Consider the following 21615-nt stretch of genomic DNA (forward strand, 5'->3'; position numbering starts at 1 on the left):
CGTATTAACGCTAAATTTAAGCACTTTTGATTCTCGTTTCAAATTTGAATCTCATTGTACCCTCTACAGGCACTAGACTGGCGCACTCGGCTATATCATTCATTCCTAGCTCAGAACTTACATCAGCTTACTTTGCAGGTCAAATTCGTCTGCAATAACAGTGAAATCTACTGTCAGGATCAATTATGCGATCCAACCACCAAAAAAAAAGCGTTTACTAAACTACTGCTCCCTTTGTTCTATTCTTTTATGTCAGTGGGTACGTACGACTGGCTGTAGCAATAATCAAATAGGTTATGTCACATATTATCACACACATGTCAAGGTATCATATTGATCTATAACTAGTTATATGATTCAAAATCACAAGAGCGGTTTCTCTTTTGTATGTTAATCAGTAACAACAGGTTCCAATATTTCCGAAAACGTATATGTAAGCCCCATTAACATAACACACTTTACATAAATCTTATGAAAAACTTTTGAAACGCTTAACATAACGCTAGTTGTCAGCTGCGTTGCACGTCATCCATTTTCTGCAGTCGCTTAAGGTCTAAAACAGTGGTTCTCCACCTTTTATGGCTCGTGGCCCCTTCCGGTGCCTTTTTGCACTCGTGGCCCCCCTGTTCGCCATTTCAAATAACTGAACGTGTTGGAATGTATTATGTTTTCATTACCTTTTATGGAATGCAAAAGCAAATCACGGACAAGAATATAAGAGCTTTCTAGTATACAATCAATGGGAATCGCTCGGGACTGTCTGACGAATTACAGATAAGTTGCAAGTCGCAACTTGCGACAAATGATCTAGCAGTGAAGAAGCTTTCTTTCTTAGTAGTGGGTAAGAATCTGATACGCCACTTCAAAGCTGCATTCAAAAGCGGGCTTTTCCTCCGGCAGAAACCCGAACTTGGCCAATGTTGCTTTATTGTCAATCTAACTCGCTTGGCAGCCAAGAATCCGATATCAACGCTTTTACCCGGTGATGATTTTTGTCACGGTGGTTTTGGAGTTTAGATGGACTTTATGATTCATTGCTCATTACATACGAACAATGCAAGTATTGAGGACATTCTCTGTCATCTCGATTTACTTTTGTAAAGCCAAAGTAACTGTCGTTCCATTTTCGCATTTTGGGCATTAGGAATTTACAAATGGGTTTTTCCGTCTATAATACGATAGCGAAGGTTCTAGTGAAACTACAGGTTACACGGCCTACCAGCGAACTATTTTGATTGGTAGATTCCAAATTTCATTATGATCAAACAATTTACGCACAAAAAAAGTGAATACATATTCACCTGAGAACCACTGGTCTAAAACAACACGCTTATACACACATTGTCAAGAACGGGTTCGCGTGAAGCACGCTGAGTCTCATCACTCGTTATATATCACTGTTTCTCTTACAGACAGAATTCTCGAGTCTGCCGGCAACTTATTTTCCGATATTCCCGCAACACAAACTCACATATGAGATTCAAACTGTATTATGAAAACAATAATCATATATTTTAATAGGAAAAACGAGTTAAAAAAAATTACGTTGCTATGGAACCACTTGGGAATGACGTTACTACAAACTACGTCATCGGGCATAACTCAATTATGATAAAAATGCAAAATTATGTTGCACAGACTAGATAACACATGCCATGTTATCAAATATGTAATGACGTAACCAACTATGACGTCATCAATACGTCAGAGGTTGAAAAAATGTGAAATGACGTAACCAACTGTGCTGTCATCGATACGTCAGAGATTGACAAATTATGAAATGATATAACCAATTGTGATGTCATCAATACGTCAGAGTTTGAAAAACGACACCAACGGTGACGTCATCAAAACGTCAGACTTTGAAAAAAAAGCTATAATTTTTCGCAAAAGCCCCCTCGCACCGAATTCTGCCGTCTGAAAAGTTTCAACCATCTTCGTGACGTAATTATCAATGACGTCACATCTCACATTTGTATCCCACATGTTCACGAATCCACTTTATATAACTTGATACTCGGGTATATCCCCCCGCTACACCTTCCAACCCGCAGGCATCGCCGAAACTTGTTACGCCGTCTATAAACCACTCAGATCCTCTTTTGCATAGCAGAGGTCCACCGCTGTCTCCCTGTGAAAACAAAAGAGGAATTAGTCATAACCAAGTTTATTATTTTCATGCAGTTAAAAATAACATACCAAATTGAGAAAAATTTGGTATTTTCGGGAATATTTAGCCAAATAATGATTTAATTTTCTTTTAAAATTTCTTTAATTAGTTACAGTTCTACTTCAGCACCGTTGCCAATATGTGGTTTATCTTACTATATCGGATTCTTTTAGGAACCCAGGTGTCCAGAGCTTTGACTTCATAACCATAGACCGTTTTCCGCATCAAACCGGATTTATTAGAAACCCGAGTGGCAGTTATTTTTGACTCCAACCACCAGATACTTACTCTACATGTATCTTGATCTTTATGTCCTCCAGCACAGATCATGAGTTTCCAATCGTAAGCCCCATAAACACATTTCGTTCCAGATTGAACTGCTATTGTAGCTTGCTTCAACTTTTCAGAACTCGGACCTTTGTCTGATAAAGAATACAAATGATTTATCTAGGTTGCCAATATATAGGTTGATTATTGTGAATCATATATGATGTCATTATTGAAAAGATGACGTTAATATATGTGAAACTGGCGTCATCGTGGATGTGACTAGGATTAGGTGAGAATGTAAAAAAAAATATGTATAACGTGACGTCATATTTAAAAAACGACGTCATTTCTGAAAAAAACGCCATAGTTTGAAAGATGTAACGCACTTGTGATAAGAGGTGACGTCATAATAAAAATGAAACATAATACTGATGTACAATGATAAGAGCGCTGAAATGATTATAATTCAGTGGTCGGCAACCACCGGGCTGCGGCCCATCGCCGGTCCGCGGAAAGGTTACTACCGGTCCACAGAAAGGTGACATAAAAACGGACAAGGGCCTAATAACACCTCTACAATCTGACCACAAACCCCACGACTAAAAAACAGCACCAGACAAAAACAACGCGTTAGTTATTGCTAAACGAACATCTCGCAATACCCAGATATAGATACAGAAGCTGTACAGGCATTGTTAGCTTTCACAACATCGTATTTATTTAAGGCCGGGTTTTCAATTGGAAAATTAAAAATTGGGAACTGTCCATTGCCAGCAAACAAATGTAGAACTCGCATTGTTTTTGAATATATTGTCAACGTAAATTTTCAATCGCGTGCACTTTTTTGCATAAGCTTATATAGTTCATTTGTATAAAGGTGGTCCGCCAAAATTTTGATCAGGATTTATCGGTCCGTCACTTAGAAAAGGTTGCCGACCACTGGATTATATTATCAAATAAGAGAGCTCTGCTCAAATATGTAGACACAGAGCGCATGAATAAAAGTGATAGCCTTCTCGCAAAAAAACATAATCTTTAGTCACTGAAAATTTCAGAGCAATTGGTCAATTAATTAAACAGGAAGCGATTTTTTCATAACGATTGGAAGAATATTTCTAACAACAAAACAAACAAGAACAACAGCATAATAACAAAACGATCCATAGGTCCTCTCCGTGTCCCATAACATAAAGAAGCCGCTAAGAGAGTGGTTTGACCTAAGCCAGTTGGAAGCCATCAGACAACGACAAATTAAGACCGAAATATATAGCTATTTTGAACGTATAATCCGTTTTATCAGTCGGTGCCTACTGACGTATTTGACTACAAGAACCAGTAGCAGCTATTTACTCTTTCCTATTTTAGTTTCGGGCTCGTGAATTTGCTTTGATCAAACTTGCAACTCTTCTATCATTACTCATTACTTATCGATTTTAATCGGTAAGTATGTTGATAGGTATCTGTCTGTCTGTGTGTATGTCTGTTAGATGCACGCGATATCTCACGAAAGCGAGATTGAATCTGTTCCAGATTTTGCATGTGCATTCATCATATCTCGGACCAGAAGCCTATTGATTTTGGGCGAATTATGCCGTATAATTAGCAAGTTATTGATTAATTAGTGATGGGACACAAGGTGTCACTATGGGGTAAGGGCGCTGTTTTGGGGGATCCCCTAACTTTCGATCGATGAGTCTTCGGTCTCTGACCGATATTCTCGTTTCAATTTTAGTTGATGGCTTGTATGAAGCCATAAATATTCGCTTGCGACTTTTCTTTACACTTTTAGTTGAAACCCAATTGAATTTTTTGCATCACTTGTCTGAATAGCAATAAAATCTATTCGCCAGACTATCCACTTACTTCTTGTGGTTCCCCATCCTAGCACAGTACATCTTGTGCCAGCTGTTGGTTGCTGATATTTTGCATATGGAGACTCCTCTGACGTCACTCCATATATTGTTGATTGAGGTAAACAAATAGGTCTGACATAATCATTGACGTCAACAGCTTTACTTAGCTTTATCAAAGCAATGTCATTCGTATCAACTTTAGTCTCAGTGTTGACGACATACTTCGGGTGCACCATGATCCGATCTGGTTCAAATATCTGGAAAATAAGAGAGCAATGCTCAAACATATGACGACGAAGATCAAAGCGAAATAGTATCATTTTTTTTGTAGAATATGTTCTTAAGGTGCTCCGTACGGAGCCACAGGGATTCATGGGGAAACCTAGGCGTTCCGCGAGATATTGGTAAACCTATTAAAGTACTGATTTTGTGATTGCCCTGGCAATAACAAGGATCAAATTTTGACAACGGCAATCAGCATATTTTTAAATACATTCAAGTTATTATGGGGCTCCGTAAATAATAATCAACTTCTTCACAGGCTCCATGGGACCAAAAGTCTGAGAACCCCTGTTTCAAAGTACCGTTGGTCTTTTGACTCCCGACTTCGCTGACCACCAAATCGCTACAATGCGATTGCGGAACCACGGTGCGAACCAAGGGGGCACAGAGCAGTTGGAGGAAGCCACATTTCTAGGAGCAAAACTGATTTTACCTTTGCCTTCACAAGTCAACTTCCCGTTCTTCCTAGTTGCATTGCTTGTAAGGTTATTTTTCAGGGTGATTCACCTTGTTAAGCATGAATTGTTTGAACATAACGGGATTTGGAATCTACCAATCAAAATAATACCACTAGAATGATAAACAGAGGGCCATGAGTGCTAAAGGTCTCCGGCCGCGAGCCATAAAAGATTGGGAACCCCCGTCTTAATCATTCTACAGCTTGGAGGAGGATATCAATTTAATGTCACCCAACCTGTACTTTTCTTCCATCTCCCTGATCGTTCTTCCAGTATTTACCGACGTTCACGATGTATCGACGAGGATTTAGGCTGAAAAAATTAAAGTATATTTAAATGAAAGAAATCAATAAGTCAAAATATCCGGCAAGTAGTGGAACTAGAGCAGAGTCCTCAGCCGCATCTTTAGGGTGAATTTAACTTTCCTTGGCGATCAAAATGATAGGATAAGATTTGAATATTTATCCCTGGGAGAGGAAAGCTGATGAGACGGCTTAATCCTATAGCAAACCAGTCGGATCACCATTCCATGTCGGGTATGGGATGAGTTAGCTAGTTATTTGTTCGATGCATGGGCATTTTGTCTAAAGTCCTATTTGAAGGATCGAAACATAGCAAACACGATCAACATAAATACGAGAATATCGGTCGGAGACCGAAGACTTATCGATCGAAAGTTAGGGAATCCCCCTATACAGAAACTGCGGTTTTGATTTTTTCGCTCTTACTCCACAGTGACACCACGTATCCCATCACTAATTAATTAATAACTCTCTAATTATACGACATAATTCATCCAAAATCAATAGGCTTCCGATCCGAGCTATGATGAATGCACATGCGAAATTTGGAGCAGATTCAACCTCGCTTTTGTGTGATATCGCGTGTATCTAACAGACAAACAAACAGACAAATACCTATTAACATACTTACCGATCAAGATCGATAAGTAACACGTTTTAATAAGATTCATGTTCTTTTGTTGCCATAAACTCTTGATTTCATCTCATTCAAGTGTGACACAGATCACATAAATGTCCATCAATACAAGAAATGTGGAACAAGCGAGAAGCAATTGTTAAGATGATAAAGATATACCGTGTTTCCCCGAGAATAAGACAGGGTCTTATTTCATTTTTTTTTTTCGAAAAATACCACTGAGCTTATTTTGGAGGGATGTCTCTTATTTTCTGTTGTCGAAAGCAAAATTACAAAGTAGAGAACTATGAGATTTTCAAATATACAAAATATGAAAACCGATATCCATTTTCTTGCAAATAACACATTTTCCTCTCTCACATGTTTCAGATTTCAAATTTTTAAAACGTGCAGGAGAAATTTCTTACAATCGAGTAAGTCAAAACAAAATTGCGACTGGGTCTTATTTTATGGGGAGGGCTTATATTGAAATTATTTTTAAAATTCAGACTAGGTCTTATTTTCGTGGAAACACGGTACTACGAATCAAGTATAAACTCACTCTAGTGCAGTAGAGTCGATGTTCAGGAAGCAGTGGGCAGCTGTTATCACCCAGTTTGAGCAAACCAAGGTTGCGCCACAGATATGGAATATTGATTCGGATTCAATCTGTACCATCCATGGCCATGCGTATTTTGATGCTGTCCGCCCACCTTTAGATAAAGGATATTGTTTTAGTTGCAACCTATACCAGGCAATGGCGTAGTCAATAATTTTCAAAAGGTGGTAGGGGTTCAAAAATTTCTGAGACCGTAACAGTCCGGGTGGGGTTTCAAGAATCTTGGGGGTCGGAATAGCTATTTAAGCTACGAAAAATTGCTATGTAAGATGGAGAAAATTGTTTTGCTTTTCAAATTAGAAAATAAAAATGCCGGGGAATTTGACACGCACCCCACAACCCCACAATGGGTATGTTTCCTTCGACGATGAGCGACATGCACCGTTCTGTTACGGCGCGTATTCCACCAATCCTCTCAGAATACTCAATCTCCACGGGATTTGAATCAGAGATGTGGGGTAAGAGCATTTTGTCTCTGGGCTCGGGACCGAGTCGTATTTTTAAACTCCTCAGGGTACGAATGCGTTAAAACTTCCTATTAAAACCCGAAGAGCGGTAATTTCACCTAATGTTCTTAAGTACCTTCTGAAAATGTGATTTTCTTCGAGCTATGGTCGAAAATTTCGGGATTCAGAGACAAAATATTTTTTAAGTTGGGAGTCGATTGTAAATTACTCCGACGACACAGCTGTGACTCAAACTTTTAAGATTGTGTCCCATAAATCCTTTTCGTATTCAGGTTGAATAGAAAACTTTACGTTCAGGTAAAGCACTATTTATTTTAAACAAGAGAGCGATGCTCGAATATAAGGTTTCGGTGTAGAACGGAAAGAAATAAATATAATATCTTTGTAACGCAAAATACAATCTTCGAACCACTGAAAATTTCAAAGCAGTTGATCTAGTTGTTGTAGAAAAACGCGATTTTTTCAAAACGATACGAAGAAGAAAAATACCAAAACCAACAACAACATAATAACAAAACGATCCATGTGTCCATTTCGAGTCCTAAAAGGCAAACTAATTAGAAGATTGGTGTAAAGCAGACAAGGAAACTCACCAACAATTTTCAATTTCGACTCAACCGCTGGTTTCCCGCACTTGAAAAAATCTCCTGAAAATGACAAACAGAATGTGAGCTCACAGTTTCACTGGGGAAGAGAGACCGCGAGGAACCAAAGCTGGTTATCGAGCAGTAACACCCGAGGTTCTAATATCTAATTATAAGATTGGGAATTCGAGTTTGGTGTTACTGATAGTGATTGTGGCTTAGATAAATGGGCGCTCCAGAAGTATGTGCACCAAGATGGTGGCCATCGTAACGTACAGTATGTGTACCAGGTTGAGGTTAGGCAATAATTTTATTACAATTTCCCTTATTTTAGTTCTATTACGAGTTCGGGGACTAGCCAAGTGACTTCCGTAGTATTTGTACCTGAAATTATGACCTAACACCAACTTGATACACATACTACGTTCCGGTGTCCGCCATCTCGGTTCACATACTTCAGGAGTACCAACTCACTAACATTCATTACTAGAGATAAGTGGGATCAACAAAAGTTTTCATCTTCTGACAATAAAGGCCGCCGGACCACTACCATGTTTGGGGTATTCTTCATTTAACTGAATTACTTGACGCGAAGACGCTTCTGTTGCTCCAAATAGCCTGAGCAATTTAGAAGGTGACCTGGGGGTCAAGATGGCGGACACCGGATCGTAGTATGTGTACCAGGTTAGGGTTAGGCCATAATTTCAGATACTACTACGGGAGTCACTTGGCTGGTCCCCGAACTCGTAATAGAACTAAAAGAAGAAAAATTGGAATAAAATTATGGCCTAACCCTAACCTGGTACACGTACTACGTTCTGGTGTGCGCCATCTTGGTTCACACACTTCGGGAGTACCCTCACACAGACATATTTTTTGTATCACACACGATCGTAATGTCATATAGGAAGGACACACATAGTGGTACACATATGATTTTTATGTGAAAATACTATCTTACCTGGGCAGTCTTCTGGTTTCACACATTTATTGTTATGCCATATAGGAGCGGAAGGCGGGCACGCACAGCCCGGCACACATGTGATTTCATTACGTCTTGAAATATCCATCGTTGATCGTTGGTTATTGCCTGTAAATACACAGAATGATATGATTTGATTGTAAATCTAGTCTTGTACTTGAAAAAGAAAGTTTGATATAAGTTTTTGTGATGGCGGTTCATTATTGGACGCAAAGTTTGCATTTGGATTCTTTTGATAAATCGCGCAGCTCTGAAATCACCACTCTGAAAATCGCTTCTGCAAACCACAACTATTGAAAACCATGTCAGTTTATACCAGCGGTTCTCAACCGGAAGACTGTCGCCAACCAAGGGGGACACAGATCAGTTTAAACGGGATCAGTATGCTAGGGGCAAAAGTGTTTTACGTTTCCCTTTACAAAAAAACCCTCATTTTTCATAGTTCCATTGCTTGACAAGGTCATTTTACAGGGTGTTTTCACTTCAATTGAGCATGAATTGTTTGATCATAATCGGATTTAAAATCTACCAATCAAATTAACACTATAAATACTACTGGAATGATAAAATGTGTGTCATGTGTGCTAAAAGTCCCCGAAAAGGGGCCGCGACCCGCCATAAAAGATTTGGAACCACTGGTTAATAGATTGAAAGTGTCTACAATAATTTTATATATGTGTTTATCCATCTATTCTATTATAAATGTTTAGAATTGTATAATGTTTTTACGCCCTAATATGGAATGCAAAAGCAAACCACAGACAAGGCAGTATAAGCTTTTCAGTACACAATTTAAGGGAATCTTATGATCGTGACTGCTAGGATTTTCTTTTGACAGAATCCCGAACTTGGCCAATTTTGCTTTTTTGTCAAATCTTATCCGCTTGGCAGCAAAGAAACCGATGTCAACGCCGTTCACCTGAGGATGATTATAGCCATGGAGGTTTTGGAGTTGAGATGAACGCTTAAAGGCATTGATCACATTCTCTGTCATCTCTATTTACCCCGGTAAAGTCAAAGTAACTGTCGTTCCCATTATCGTATTTTGGGCTTTAGAAATTTACAAATGGGTTTTTGCGTCTATAACACGATAGCAAAGGTTATCTCCCAATTGAGTGAAACTGCTCGTTTGCTGGTATAAGGTCTACTGCATGGCAAACTATTTTGATTTGTAGATTCCGAATCCCATTATGATCAAACAATTCAAGCACAAGAAAGTGAATACACCCTGGGATCGCAAATAATCTATTCTGGTAATGAAACTTGGGTGAAGGCCTGAGCGGGGAATTATTTAAAAAAGGAAAGTATGCAAACGAAATCGTTTTATGATCCATTAGGGAACCACCTGCCACTGCACTAGAAGAATATTACTTATTTTTGATTTTCTTGTACTCTTATAAAGCTCGAAATCCAATATTCATCTAAAGTTTTTCTATTTTCACGAGTTTTTTTTTTCTCACAGAGCTGATGCTCAATGCTTAGCTAGAGCCTTACCGAATTTATTTGACTGGGAGATTCGAATCCGATAACAGATTTCATTCTCACATGCTATCGGCACCACGGTTAGTCAAAGGACTTTGTCCTCAGTAATTGCTATTTCGCCTGAACATGAGATCGCGAACGAGGAAAATTTTTGATTTCCACACACAAAAATAAAACAAATCTCTCGGAGCCCACAGAAATTTGTGGAATAAGTAAAAATAAGCCAGATCACAATGATTTAAATTTTGATGACGTCATCACACGAACATTCGTAGCGAAAAACGAGTCCCTCAAAGCCCACAATTTTTTTTGACGTAAATAAAAGTAATAGCCTTCTACCGACAATAAGAAACGTTAATCACTGAAAAATTCAAAGCAATTGGTCCAGTAGTTAATGAGGAAAGCGATTTTTATTATAACAACAAGAACGGGAAGACTGATAATAACATAATCGTCATCCATCCATTTTGTGTCCAAAAATTATACAAGAAATTTGCCTGCGCTACAACATGATAAACCTGGCATGGGCAAACCACGGCCCGCGGACCGAATCCGACCCGTTAAGCAACTCAATCTGGCCCGCCTGATGCTGCCGCAACCAAACTAAGAACAAATGTTGATGTTTTACTGAACAAGGAATTTATCGAGATGGCGATTAAATTCAGTTTTGGCACGAGGTTCCTTGTTTTACAGTACACTTTTGCTTTTGCAAAACTGTAAATATTGTCATTAACTTTAACTTTTTACGTAACACTTTTCAGCACATGACCCGCCAGTCTAAGTGAACGAAATCTTTGGCCCCTGGTCTAAAAACCTTGCCTCCCCTGTATAAACAATTACAATGTATCCAAAATCGTTACTTACTTTCCAAACAAGTCATCGTGGTCTCGTTGTAATGTCGTTTGCAAGTCCTTGCGCATCGTTCGTGGCAAACCTGCCATTCTTGTCCGCCGCGACATTCGGGATGATGCGTCGATAACTCAAACTCTGTAAATAAAATATAATTTTGCATACTTGTTGATTTCAACTACTCCAAGTCTATCGACAATCGGTATTTACTGGACGCATAAGTCACACCATGAATATTGTGTCTGAAAAATGTTGTGTCCCTCCTGCCCCCGTTTAAGAACACTTATCCCAAATATCTTAAACTTATCGCACTTCTTCCACACTTATCCCACTTCACCAACTTTTCCAAGTGATGGGAGATAAATTCTTTGAAAAGGCACATCGCGATACTTCCGGGGTGAGGAATAGGGTGGATATTATTCAGATAGATTCAACTGGGACAAGCGCGGAGATTTGTAGGGTAAAGGAAAGACGGTAAATGTGCTCTACTATCTGTCGAAACAATCTAGATACCCCAAAGGAGGCGTAGACAATTTTTTGAGAAGGCGCAAAGCTAATTAAAATACTTGTTAGATTAGATCTTGCTCTCCTTATTTTGGACATTTACATTTTTTATCTTTGATATTCACGTTCCATCCACGTATTTTCAACGTTTTTGTTATTAAAACATACCGCTGGTTATTTGTAGCTTATTGTTAGAGCGACTCAAGAAGTTTGGGAACTATTTGGATCACCTATTTTTTGACAGTCTTCTCTCCAAAAGTTTTAACATAGCATATGTTAACAATCCCGGGTTTGAGCCCCGTTGAATCTACACTCTTACCTGAAGCAATTGCGTACACAATCTTGAAACCTTTGCCCCCGGAAGACACATCACTCGTAAAAATGATCTCCACGCTACTTCCGGTAGAAACAAAATGTGACGTAGGTGCACGATATCCGCACAATGTTCTTGTAGCTCCGGTAGTGACGTCACGGATCATAAGTTGGTCAAATTCACAAAGTTTAAAACAACTCCATTTCCTGAGATCGCACGCTCCACTGAACACAATTGTTACGTCATCAGTTTCATATATTTTTTAAATTTACACGCAAGACATAGAAATAATATGTTCTGCTGTTGGTATATTCGGTTGAGCGTTCGGTTAGCGTGGGTTCGCAGGTTTGAATCACATGCGGGATAGTTATGTACGTAAGGATTGCTGAAGTCCTCGCGGCTGTAGGGTGATTCACGTAACCGCTGTTCGGTCAAGGCTTCCTCCACCATCAAGTCCATGCTTCAAATAACTGACCAACTAATCCCATACTCGACATGAACTGGAAACCGAACGAGAGGCCGTGGTTCACTATATGATTTAGCCGTCTTATCGGCTTAGCCTAACCTCCTATTTTGATTATTCAAAAAAATAAATGATATGGTGTCATAAAAACTCACACAGGATCTTCCATATTTATGTCGATGACTTTGAGAACGATTCTGAACCCAGTAGGTGCGATCACCTGCCATTTGCAATTTTGTTCGTTTGGATAAAACAGGGGGTAGTTAGGTGACGTAATCACTCCATCTCGTGACGTCAGAACTCCTCCACATCCATTGGCAATTTCGGGGTTTCGTGTAACTGGAGAAATAGCAAAAGATGAATGATAAAATACACGGGCGAAAGCAGATGCTAATGCAGCGCCAAGGTTTCATTATCAGTCAGTCAGTAGTTTATTTTTCATCAAAATGAACATAAACTCACTACAAACAGTATAAAGGAAAAACATGAACATGACATTTCACGGTGAGGGGTGACGCAAAAAACCAAAGTTGGTAACTGAGCAGCGACACTCGTGATAAAAACTTTGATGCGAGTAGAATAGAAAGAAGTCAAACGAATATATGCAATTAAAAACATTAATGTTTAAAAACCAAATCCGCTACAAAAAAAAAAATTCCTGGCTCCGGCAAGTGCTGGTGAGGTAACCATGGGAAACAGCATAGCGGCACTTGGTAGATACACCGGCCCAAAAAAAGAAGTTATTAGTCTTCAAACTTAATTGCATTCAAGAAAATGAAAAAAAAAATTATTCAACACTTGAACTTTTATGTATGATTGTCCCCGAAAGTTTTAGTAATCTGGGACGCTTTGCTCAAAAGTTATGTTCTGATGACCAGCCTCCGGAAGTATGATGACGCACTACCTGAAACCTAACCTGGTACACATCATATGTTCAGGTTGTGCGCCATTTTGGTACACATACCTCGGAAGCACCCAATGACCTGGGTAGTCACTTAAGGGTTCAAATCTCCCGCCACCGCTCCAAAGATAATTATCCAGTTACGGTTAGTTTAAGAATGCAAATTTCGCTGGAACCTCAAATCATTCTTATCCCGTTAATTACCAATTCCTTACTTTAAAGTGGCAGAGGTGTTTTCCCCAAATCCGACAGTTTTTGCATTAGTGTCGGAATGTTTGTACAATATATCCAAAGGCCTTGTTTGTAACGAAAGAATATAGGTGTCCCATGAAAAACATACAAAAAAAAAAAGAGCCAGACTTTTTACACAACCCCCCCTAAAAAAAAAAAATCCCTCGACACCACTTTAAGTGGGGAATTTAGTAATCATCCAGTTAGGGCTAGAAATGCACATTGCGCTTAACCCTAACCGGTTAAATATTAAATTGTTATTTTAAAAAGTGGCGGTGTTTTTCTCAAATCTCACATTTTTGCATTAGTGGCGCGGAGTTTGTACAAAAGGTCCTTGTCCTCTTGTGCAGATAGTATATACTCACCCGGGGCCGGTTTTTCACAATACCCGCTTTGTTGCATAAAATATCCTTCGCAGCAGCTTTCTACTTTACGTCTGCAAATGACTTTGCGTTCTCCAGGTCTGTTCCTGAAAATGTAAAAGTTTTTGTTATTACTTATCGATCTCGATCGGTAAGTGTGTTGATAGGTAAATGTGTTTGTTTGTTTGTCTGTTAGACATTTTCGTATGCTACGCGATATCTCACGAAAGCTAGGTTGAATCTGCTCCAATTGCATGTGCATTCATCATATCTCGGACCAGAAGCCTATCGATTTGGAGTAATCAGGTCGTATAATTGCAAGTTATTAATTAATTAGTAATTGAACACGCGGCGTCGCTATTGAGTCAGAGCAGAGGAATCGAAACCACAGATCGATAAGTCGGCGGTCTCTGATTGTAATCTAGTTAAGGTCTTTAGTGGGATTTTATCAGGACTTTCGTCGCTTTGAACAACGCTTTCCCGGTAACTTGCAAAACAATCATAGCAAGACTGAGTGCGCTCACCCTAACCAGTTGAAGCAGATCTAGTCGGCCTGGTCAGAATTTCTAGCGAACACAAGTTTCTGGGAACCAACTTAGTCTAAATTGTTATGCAGGTTTGCTTGAGAGGGAGAGAAAACGGGTGGCAACTAACTTGCCAATGTTAAACGAGTCCATGGACGCCATTTTGTAGCCTCGTGCAGAACAATTAATCCCACTTTATAGAAATATGAGACTGTGTATTGAGTATCCGACATGCAGCACAAATATTAATTGTACACTATTGCAATTGGTTACTATCGTGTTTCAATTTTTTTCCGAAAAATAACACTACGGCTCATTTTCGGGGGGATGTCTTATATTTTCACTTATCAAAGTAGCGAATCACGAGATTTACGAATATACAAATATAAAACCGATATCCATTTACTTCTGGTTACCAAGTTTTTATTCAAAATAACTGCGAAACATAGATTATCAACCATTTAAAACGTGTAGGAGAGATTTCTTGCTATTGACTAAGTATAAAATGTTATTGAATAGGTATAATTCTAAGCGAAGGGTTTATATTAAAATCACTATTAAAATTCAGGCTAGGTCTTATTTTCGGAAGAAAACACGGTATGTAGGCGACAAACGTCATAAATGATAACTTAGATCGGAAGTATGGCAATCTATTACATATTCTGATAATTTTCCGTCTAGGATTTTATTGCTAACTAATAAATCCGCTAAAACTAACTATCCGCCATCTTGATCAAGAAAAAGGTATATTGATAGGGCGGGGAATTTCAGGGAAAACACTTTAACCGTTAACCGGGTGACATTAACCGGTTTACCGCAGCGTGATGTTTGACATAATAATTTATAATTTTAGCGTTCTACGTCACAATGGTTACAAAGCAAATCAAATTTTTGTCAAACCTTAATAATCAGCGATCTTAGTACTTCAAATATTTTTCACATTTATTGGGTCCTTACCAATATAGTTAGAGAAATTCTTTTGAATTAAACGTCACAGGGGATAAATTTGCGATGACGTAATCATTTTTGAAGAAATTGTACATTATAATGATGATTTGTACCTGAGATGTCAACGGTTAAAATAAATCATAAACGTTAACCATCTAAAATCTGTTAACCGATTATCCATTCCCAGTACTATATATCGACGAACAATTCAATGAGTAAAAATACGAGAGAATGTTCATTCACGCATATGAACAATATAATTGCTCTTTGTTGGTGACGAGGCGTCGCCCGGCTAGCTCAGTCGGTAGAGCGTTGGACTCTTAATCCAACGGTCGTGGGTTCGAGCCCCACGTTGGGCGATCGTTTTGTAGCTTCTTCAACTCAGGGGTCTGCAACTACGGGGTCGCGACCTAAATTTGGGTCGCAAAGCACTTCGCTCTGGGTCGCAAAACAATTTAAATTTGCCATAAATATGAGCATCGCGTCTGTGTAGCATATTAATGTATAACAACTTCATAAATCTCTGATTATAATTATGGATGTTTCCCCGAGTATACACTTCCTTATTTATTGCGGTAACATTGGCCAATCAGTATAAGTGCAAAATTTGACGTAATAATAGACGTTTTAGAAGCGCTCCGATACTTTTGCCATTCAGACAGTCTCGAAACACAAAGCTCATAATTCGCATTAGTCATAATAAACGCTATAATTCACAATTTTATTTGCTAAGTTTCATTTAATTTTATGCAAAAAAATTGCTAGTGTCAATAATAGTCCTAAAATCGATAACTAATTACATGTTTACCAAATGCTCGGGTCGCGAGAAATTAGAAAAAGAATTTTGGGTCTCGCTCAAACGTTAATGCGGACCCCTGCTCTAACTTGGGACTTTTCTATATCTAACTTCTACAGCACGATTTCACCATTCCTAAAGATCATCTATTTATGAATGCTTATTTGCCTCAAAAATGTAACAGTATCTGCTTAATGATTAAACAGTGTAAAAGAGATGCGCGTCATGCAACCCTAACAAGTATGGCCCACTTCTGGGCCATAGAAAGATTTTGAGGTGGGCCACAGAACTATTTAAAAATTGCTAGTTTTATTTATGTCATAATAGTTAATTTTGATTGTAGCAGCAATCAATGACAATGCTGTTTTCTGCTACTGAGTGGTAATTACTCATCGGTCTTAAGATCGGTAAGTATGTTGATAGGTATTTGTCTGTTTGTATGTTTGTCTGTCAGACACTTTCGTATGTTACGCGATATCTCAAGAAAACGAGCTTGAATATCCTCCAAATTTTGCATTTGCATTCATCATATCTCGGATCAGAAGCCTAATGGATTTTGGATAAATTATGTCATATAATTAGCGAGTTATTCTTTAATTAGTGATGGGATACACGGTGTCGCTGTGGAGTAAGAGCGGATGAATTGAAACCGCAGTTTCTGTTTTGGGGATACCCTAACTTTCGATCGATGAGTCTTCGGTCTCTGACCGATATTCTCGTTTTCATTTTATTTATTAAAGTGAAAGTGTCCATTTTTGCAAAAAGATCTTGATTTTTTTCGTAGTTTCCCTTTGCAACAAAAAGTTAATGGGGCACAAAAAATTTTGGGCAACAGAAATGGGACACTATAAAAAGACGGTTGAGAACCACTGGTTTAGGACGTAGCGTTCTTTTATCTTTATTTTAAGTTATGCTCGCCTTCCAGATATCTCCGCATTTTTTTTGTTCGTCTATTATTTATGCTGTTTTGTTTTTATTTCAGACTACCGTAATAAATGATTGGTTGATTCAAACCATGACAGGCCTCAGTTAAAATAAAATCTAACAACACAATACAAGAGTGCAATGCTCAAATGTTCTATGGTTACTGAAGTCAAAATTCGGGTGGATGAGTTCCGTATGTCATGTAAAAGTGTTCCCTTGAATCAAAATAAAGCATAGAAATATTTTTGGGTTTAATACCAGGTTTTATGGAATTCGATAAAAATTTAAATAACTATTTTCGAGTAATGAAGATTTTAAATAAATTAGACCATCGTTTCTCAAACTTTTTTTGCGCTGGAACACAATTGTTAACTCGCTTCGTGGAACACCAATAAATTAGAAGGCAAATGGGTGGTTTTTAAAAACATTAAGCCTATGGTAAAGTTGAAAGTTTGCTGTAAACAAGTGGTAAAGTCACATCACTAATTTATTAATCACTCGCTAATTATACGATATATTTCATCCAAAATCAACAGGCTTCTGGTCCGCGATATGAGCAGATTCAACCTCGCTTTCGTGCGATATCGCGTAACATACGAAAGTAAAACAAACAAACTTACAAATAACTATCAACGTACTTACCGATTAAGATCGATAAATAATTAGGCCGACGGTTAACGATATAAAACAGTTGACGAAATGCCATGCTTTTAAGACTAGCACAAGGTCTGTCAGCCTGTTTATTGCCAGTTGAAAGACAAATTCACGAACCAGAGGCACCGGAGTACGATCGAGATCGCCATGGCGACTAATTTGGTCGCAATTCCGATCCCTGTACCGCGGAACACGCCGGAGAAGCTCGCGAAACAGCGGCGTTTTGCGGAATACAGTTTATAAAACACTGGATTGGACCGACCATTAGTTGCTCGGCAAATTTTTCTAACAAAATGATGAATAGGTCCGTTTCGTACCAAAAACGCTTAGATTAAAACTCACTCATAACATCTTAGACTCCGGTCCCAGTAACATGGCACAATATGTTGTTCCGTAACTTGCAATGTGCAGTTATACTTCTCAATCTTCGTGCATGTGACGTTTTGACGACTCGTAGTTCTGCAGAAAAAAAAATCAAAATTAGAAAATGGTTGAATTGGGTATATCCGAGGAAAGCCCCGTGAGCCCCTGATTCAAAATGTAAAAAATTGACAAAAAAAAATTTCTGTATCTTATCTGTAAAAATATCTGTATTTTTGTAGTGAAAAGGCGTAGTATATCTGTACAAAAAGGTATCATTGATTAAAAAAAAAATTGCACTTTGTAAATAATTTCCTTGTCTCAGTCAAAGTTTCTTACTAATGTCGTCGTGAAGAAGCTAACGCGTCTGAAAAGGTATGGTATACCCATTTAACAAAATAAACACGTGCTTAGGGCACCAAGAGAAGGAGGCAGAAATTTCCATAGACGAATTTTCAATTGCTCCTCCGTGCTTAACGAAATAATCCGAGTTGATCTGACGACTCGGATGACAACATCGGCCTGGTCGAAATAAATTTCTCTTGCTTTTCTTACTCACGTATCATGTTGAACCTCTATAAATATTTGTAGGCATGAGAACTTTTTCCAGAAAATATCACGTAAATTATTCGTAATTTGGCCTTCAATCAATAATGCATACTGAAACTTACTTTCAATTTCGGATAACACGGAACACTAGTTACATTCCTACTATTATTTTTATATAAAGGCCACCAAAGTCTTAAGTGCTTAGGGCAGCGATGGGCTTTGAACCAGGGGCCAAATATATTTTCCACTAAAGTGTGTCGTGAAATATTACATTTTATAAACAATATTTACAGTGTTACAAAATCGAAAGTGGAAAATATAAAGCCACGTGCAAAACTAATTTTAATCGCAATCTCAAGAAATTCCTTGAGTACTTTTCAGCTAAAACATCAAAATTGGGTTTTAGTTTGGTTGCGTCGACATTAGGCGGGTCGGAATAAATTACCCAACGGGCTGGAATCGGCCGACCGGCCGTAGTTTGTCCATGTCAGGTTTCGAGTCTTCAAATACCATTAGCCGCCCTGCGTCTGAACTGTTTGGAGTTTTCTACATTAGATCAACAAGATATCAGCGGAAGCTCACATCCGCTGGGGATTATGATTAAGTATTGCGACAATAATTTAATCGTTCGTTTGTTTGTAAACAATGCAAGTGACAAATAATCCGGTAATTAAAACCTATTCGTTCTGATATATGAAACGTAAAAGTGAAAGTTTGCAAGTTCACAATTTGAACTTCCGAGTATTTTTATAATACGACCCCATATATGTCCATGTCTTGATAGTTTCAAATCTAGAATTAAACTTTCTGTTGGCGAGAACAAACTCTTTATATTATCAGTGATATTATGTTCCATACAACAAACAATTTAATCCCATAATCAGATGTTTGCCCTTGGGTAATCCTACGACAATGCACATGATCGACATAATCTCTCGATAACTAAGAGTAAGCCAATAGGCAACCAAATTTGATGTAATTCTATTGATATGAACTGTTACTGTTATTTTTATTTGCGTTTCTCCATTTCATTTTTTTTGTTGATTGGTCATTTCAATGTTGAATGTTTCTTATTAAAAAGACAAATAAAATAACTCCCTTGTGGTTAATGTAAAGTAACTTTGCTGAATACGAAAATAACTCAATTCTAATCGTCATTTATAGATTGCAAATTTATCTTAATGTAAAACAGCGTTCAATTGAGATGTGTACATTGTTATTTAAGTGAAAATATAATTTTAAATCCAAATTATTTTATTGGAACATTTTACAATCAAAATTTTTTGCGCTCCATTTCAAACGGCGCCTGGATTTCATACCCAAGATACGCCACTGATCTTCTGAAATCTTTCTTATCAAAACCAACAAATTCCCCCTCTGGTGAATGATTTCTTTTCGACTGACAATGCTGGCTTAAATGTTATGCTATCAAAGTATGAGATTTTTGTCTGGAAGAGTTAGACTTTGATCCAACGAGATCTTATAAATACACTTACTATTTCGTAGATCATCATAAGAATCATTTATCAAATATTATATTAATTGTGAATGATATTTGCTATGCACGAAATGCATTTATTGCGAAGTGCTTATGATATGTAACAATGAAAAATAAATAAAATACTAACCCTCTCCCGTTTGCGACATCGTCCGACAAAATCGTTAAAATGTTTCCATTTTGACTTTTCAGTGAAGGCCTACTGATTGATGCTTTGACTTTGTTTTCGCCATTTCCCAAAGCTGACAATATTTTGCTTTTCCATAATTTTTCGAGAGAAAATTTTTCAGAGAATTTATTTTTTTCGAGTTTAAAATTGTCAAAATTTGATATCCTGTGCTTTTTTGTGTATTTATTCGTTAAAATAATCCAGTTTCCCGCGCTTTCTTCAAATCCATTTGTGACGTCACTATCATATTCCGAATCTTGAAATAAATCTTTTATGACGTTATGATCTTCCGTTTCGTTTTCAATTGTTGTTGCAATATCATTGTTAACGTCATAAAGTGTTTGTGTTTCAACTTCAATCCCTCTATTGTTACCTTGTTCAATAAGAGAATCAGGTAGAATACTGGCGGCTGTGACGCCGATTATTACAGCAGCTAATAATAGGCTGCGGCAGATATACATAATTTTAAAATTTCTGAAAAAGATTAAAAAAGCACATGGTAAGGTAAGGCTTAAGGTTGCATTGAAGAAGGCACTCTCGTTAATGCGGATTTGTGGTGAAAAATATCACAGAAAATAAAACTTCGATGAAAGATACACCTACTTGCGTAAGCAAGACTTTTTTGATAAACTGCTTAGCCTTGCTCTCAGCAAACTTACAACTATTCTATCAGTACTCTTTCTACTTTTAGTTGATTATTCGGGATCTTGTTTTGAGGAAACGTGCATAATAATCTAAATCGTATTTTTAATCTATATACATTGCACTGTCTCTTAATATTATTCTTTATTCAAGCGTTTATATACACTTCTATTCGGTGGCATATCTACGTAAAATGGCGCCCATGACAAAGTTTAAAAATACGCTCTTTTTGTTGAAATGAGTACAAATACGAATTTCAATTGTTTTCAATTTGAAATTATTTTATTGAAACATTTCACAATTAAAACTTTTCGCCTTTTTGCGCCCCTATCCAAACGGTGCCCATGGAACGACCATGGAAAACTTTCTCAACCTGCCAACCGAGAACATTGTTACATTACATCGGAATACGTCTGTGCGTAGTAAATCTATGCGTGTGCGCAGCCTCTGAAAGCTGTGTGCGCGCACACCTTAGAGGGAACACTGCCCGTCGGTATTCGCCTGCGAGTCTTCTATCACATTTGGCAGCTCGGAACTTTGCTTTTGGCTCGCACAAAATTACAAGGGTCTTGAATTCTCACCGTACTATCTCTAAACTACTTCACTTTCAGTTGAGAGATTGAGACCTTGCTTTGAACAAATTTGCAACTCTTCTGTCAGTACTTTTTCTACGTTAGCTGTTGGCTCGGGCCTTGGGGTATTGCTTTGAACAACCTTGCAACTAATCCAGCAAGCTTGCAACCCTTCATATTGCACTTGTAATCACTTTGCAATACAGTCATATTGCTCCTATCACACTGACACCCTCATTTCACACTTCTATCATTTGAAGGCTTTTTCTTT

General features: G+C 38.0%; 1 protein-coding gene and 1 non-coding gene across 2 annotated transcripts; one reads left to right on the forward strand and one right to left on the reverse strand.

Moving 5' to 3' along the window:
- Window positions 1–1488: 1488 nt before the first annotated feature.
- On the reverse strand, window positions 1489–20603 carry LOC120343314 (enteropeptidase-like). The gene is made up of 13 exons (XM_039412455.2): window positions 20092–20603; window positions 17897–18013; window positions 13712–13815; window positions 12370–12553; window positions 11758–11975; window positions 10950–11072; window positions 8583–8711; window positions 7631–7684; window positions 6514–6664; window positions 5270–5345; window positions 4304–4550; window positions 2459–2592; window positions 1489–2131 (listed from the first exon to the last, which is right to left on the reverse strand). Exons 1-13 carry the CDS (start codon window positions 20589–20591, stop codon window positions 1961–1963), a joined length of 2208 nt encoding a protein of 735 aa, XP_039268389.2. The 5' UTR covers window positions 20592–20603; the 3' UTR covers window positions 1489–1960.
- Window positions 15467–15539, forward strand: Trnak-cuu (transfer RNA lysine (anticodon CUU)). The gene has a single exon. It is a non-coding gene; the product is annotated as a tRNA-Lys (tRNA).
- Window positions 20604–21615: the final 1012 nt, after the last annotated feature.

This window comes from Styela clava, chromosome 3 (genome assembly GCF_964204865.1).
Source record: "Styela clava chromosome 3, kaStyClav1.hap1.2, whole genome shotgun sequence".
NCBI lineage: Eukaryota > Metazoa > Chordata > Ascidiacea > Stolidobranchia > Styelidae > Styela > Styela clava.

Excerpts from the sequence above, each read along its gene's own strand:
- LOC120343314 (XM_039412455.2), bottom strand. The coding sequence starts at position 20,591 with ATGTATATCTGCCGCAGCCTATTATTAGCTGCTGTAATAATCGGCGTC. Across the intron at positions 12,554-13,711 it reads TTGTGAAAAACCGGCCCCGG|TTACACGAAACCCCGAAATT; the intron begins GTGAGTATATAC and ends CTATTTCTCCAG. Across the intron at positions 6,665-7,630 it reads GTCGAAATTGAAAATTGTTG|GTGGGCGGACAGCATCAAAA; the intron begins GTGAGTTTCCTT and ends CTTTATCTAAAG.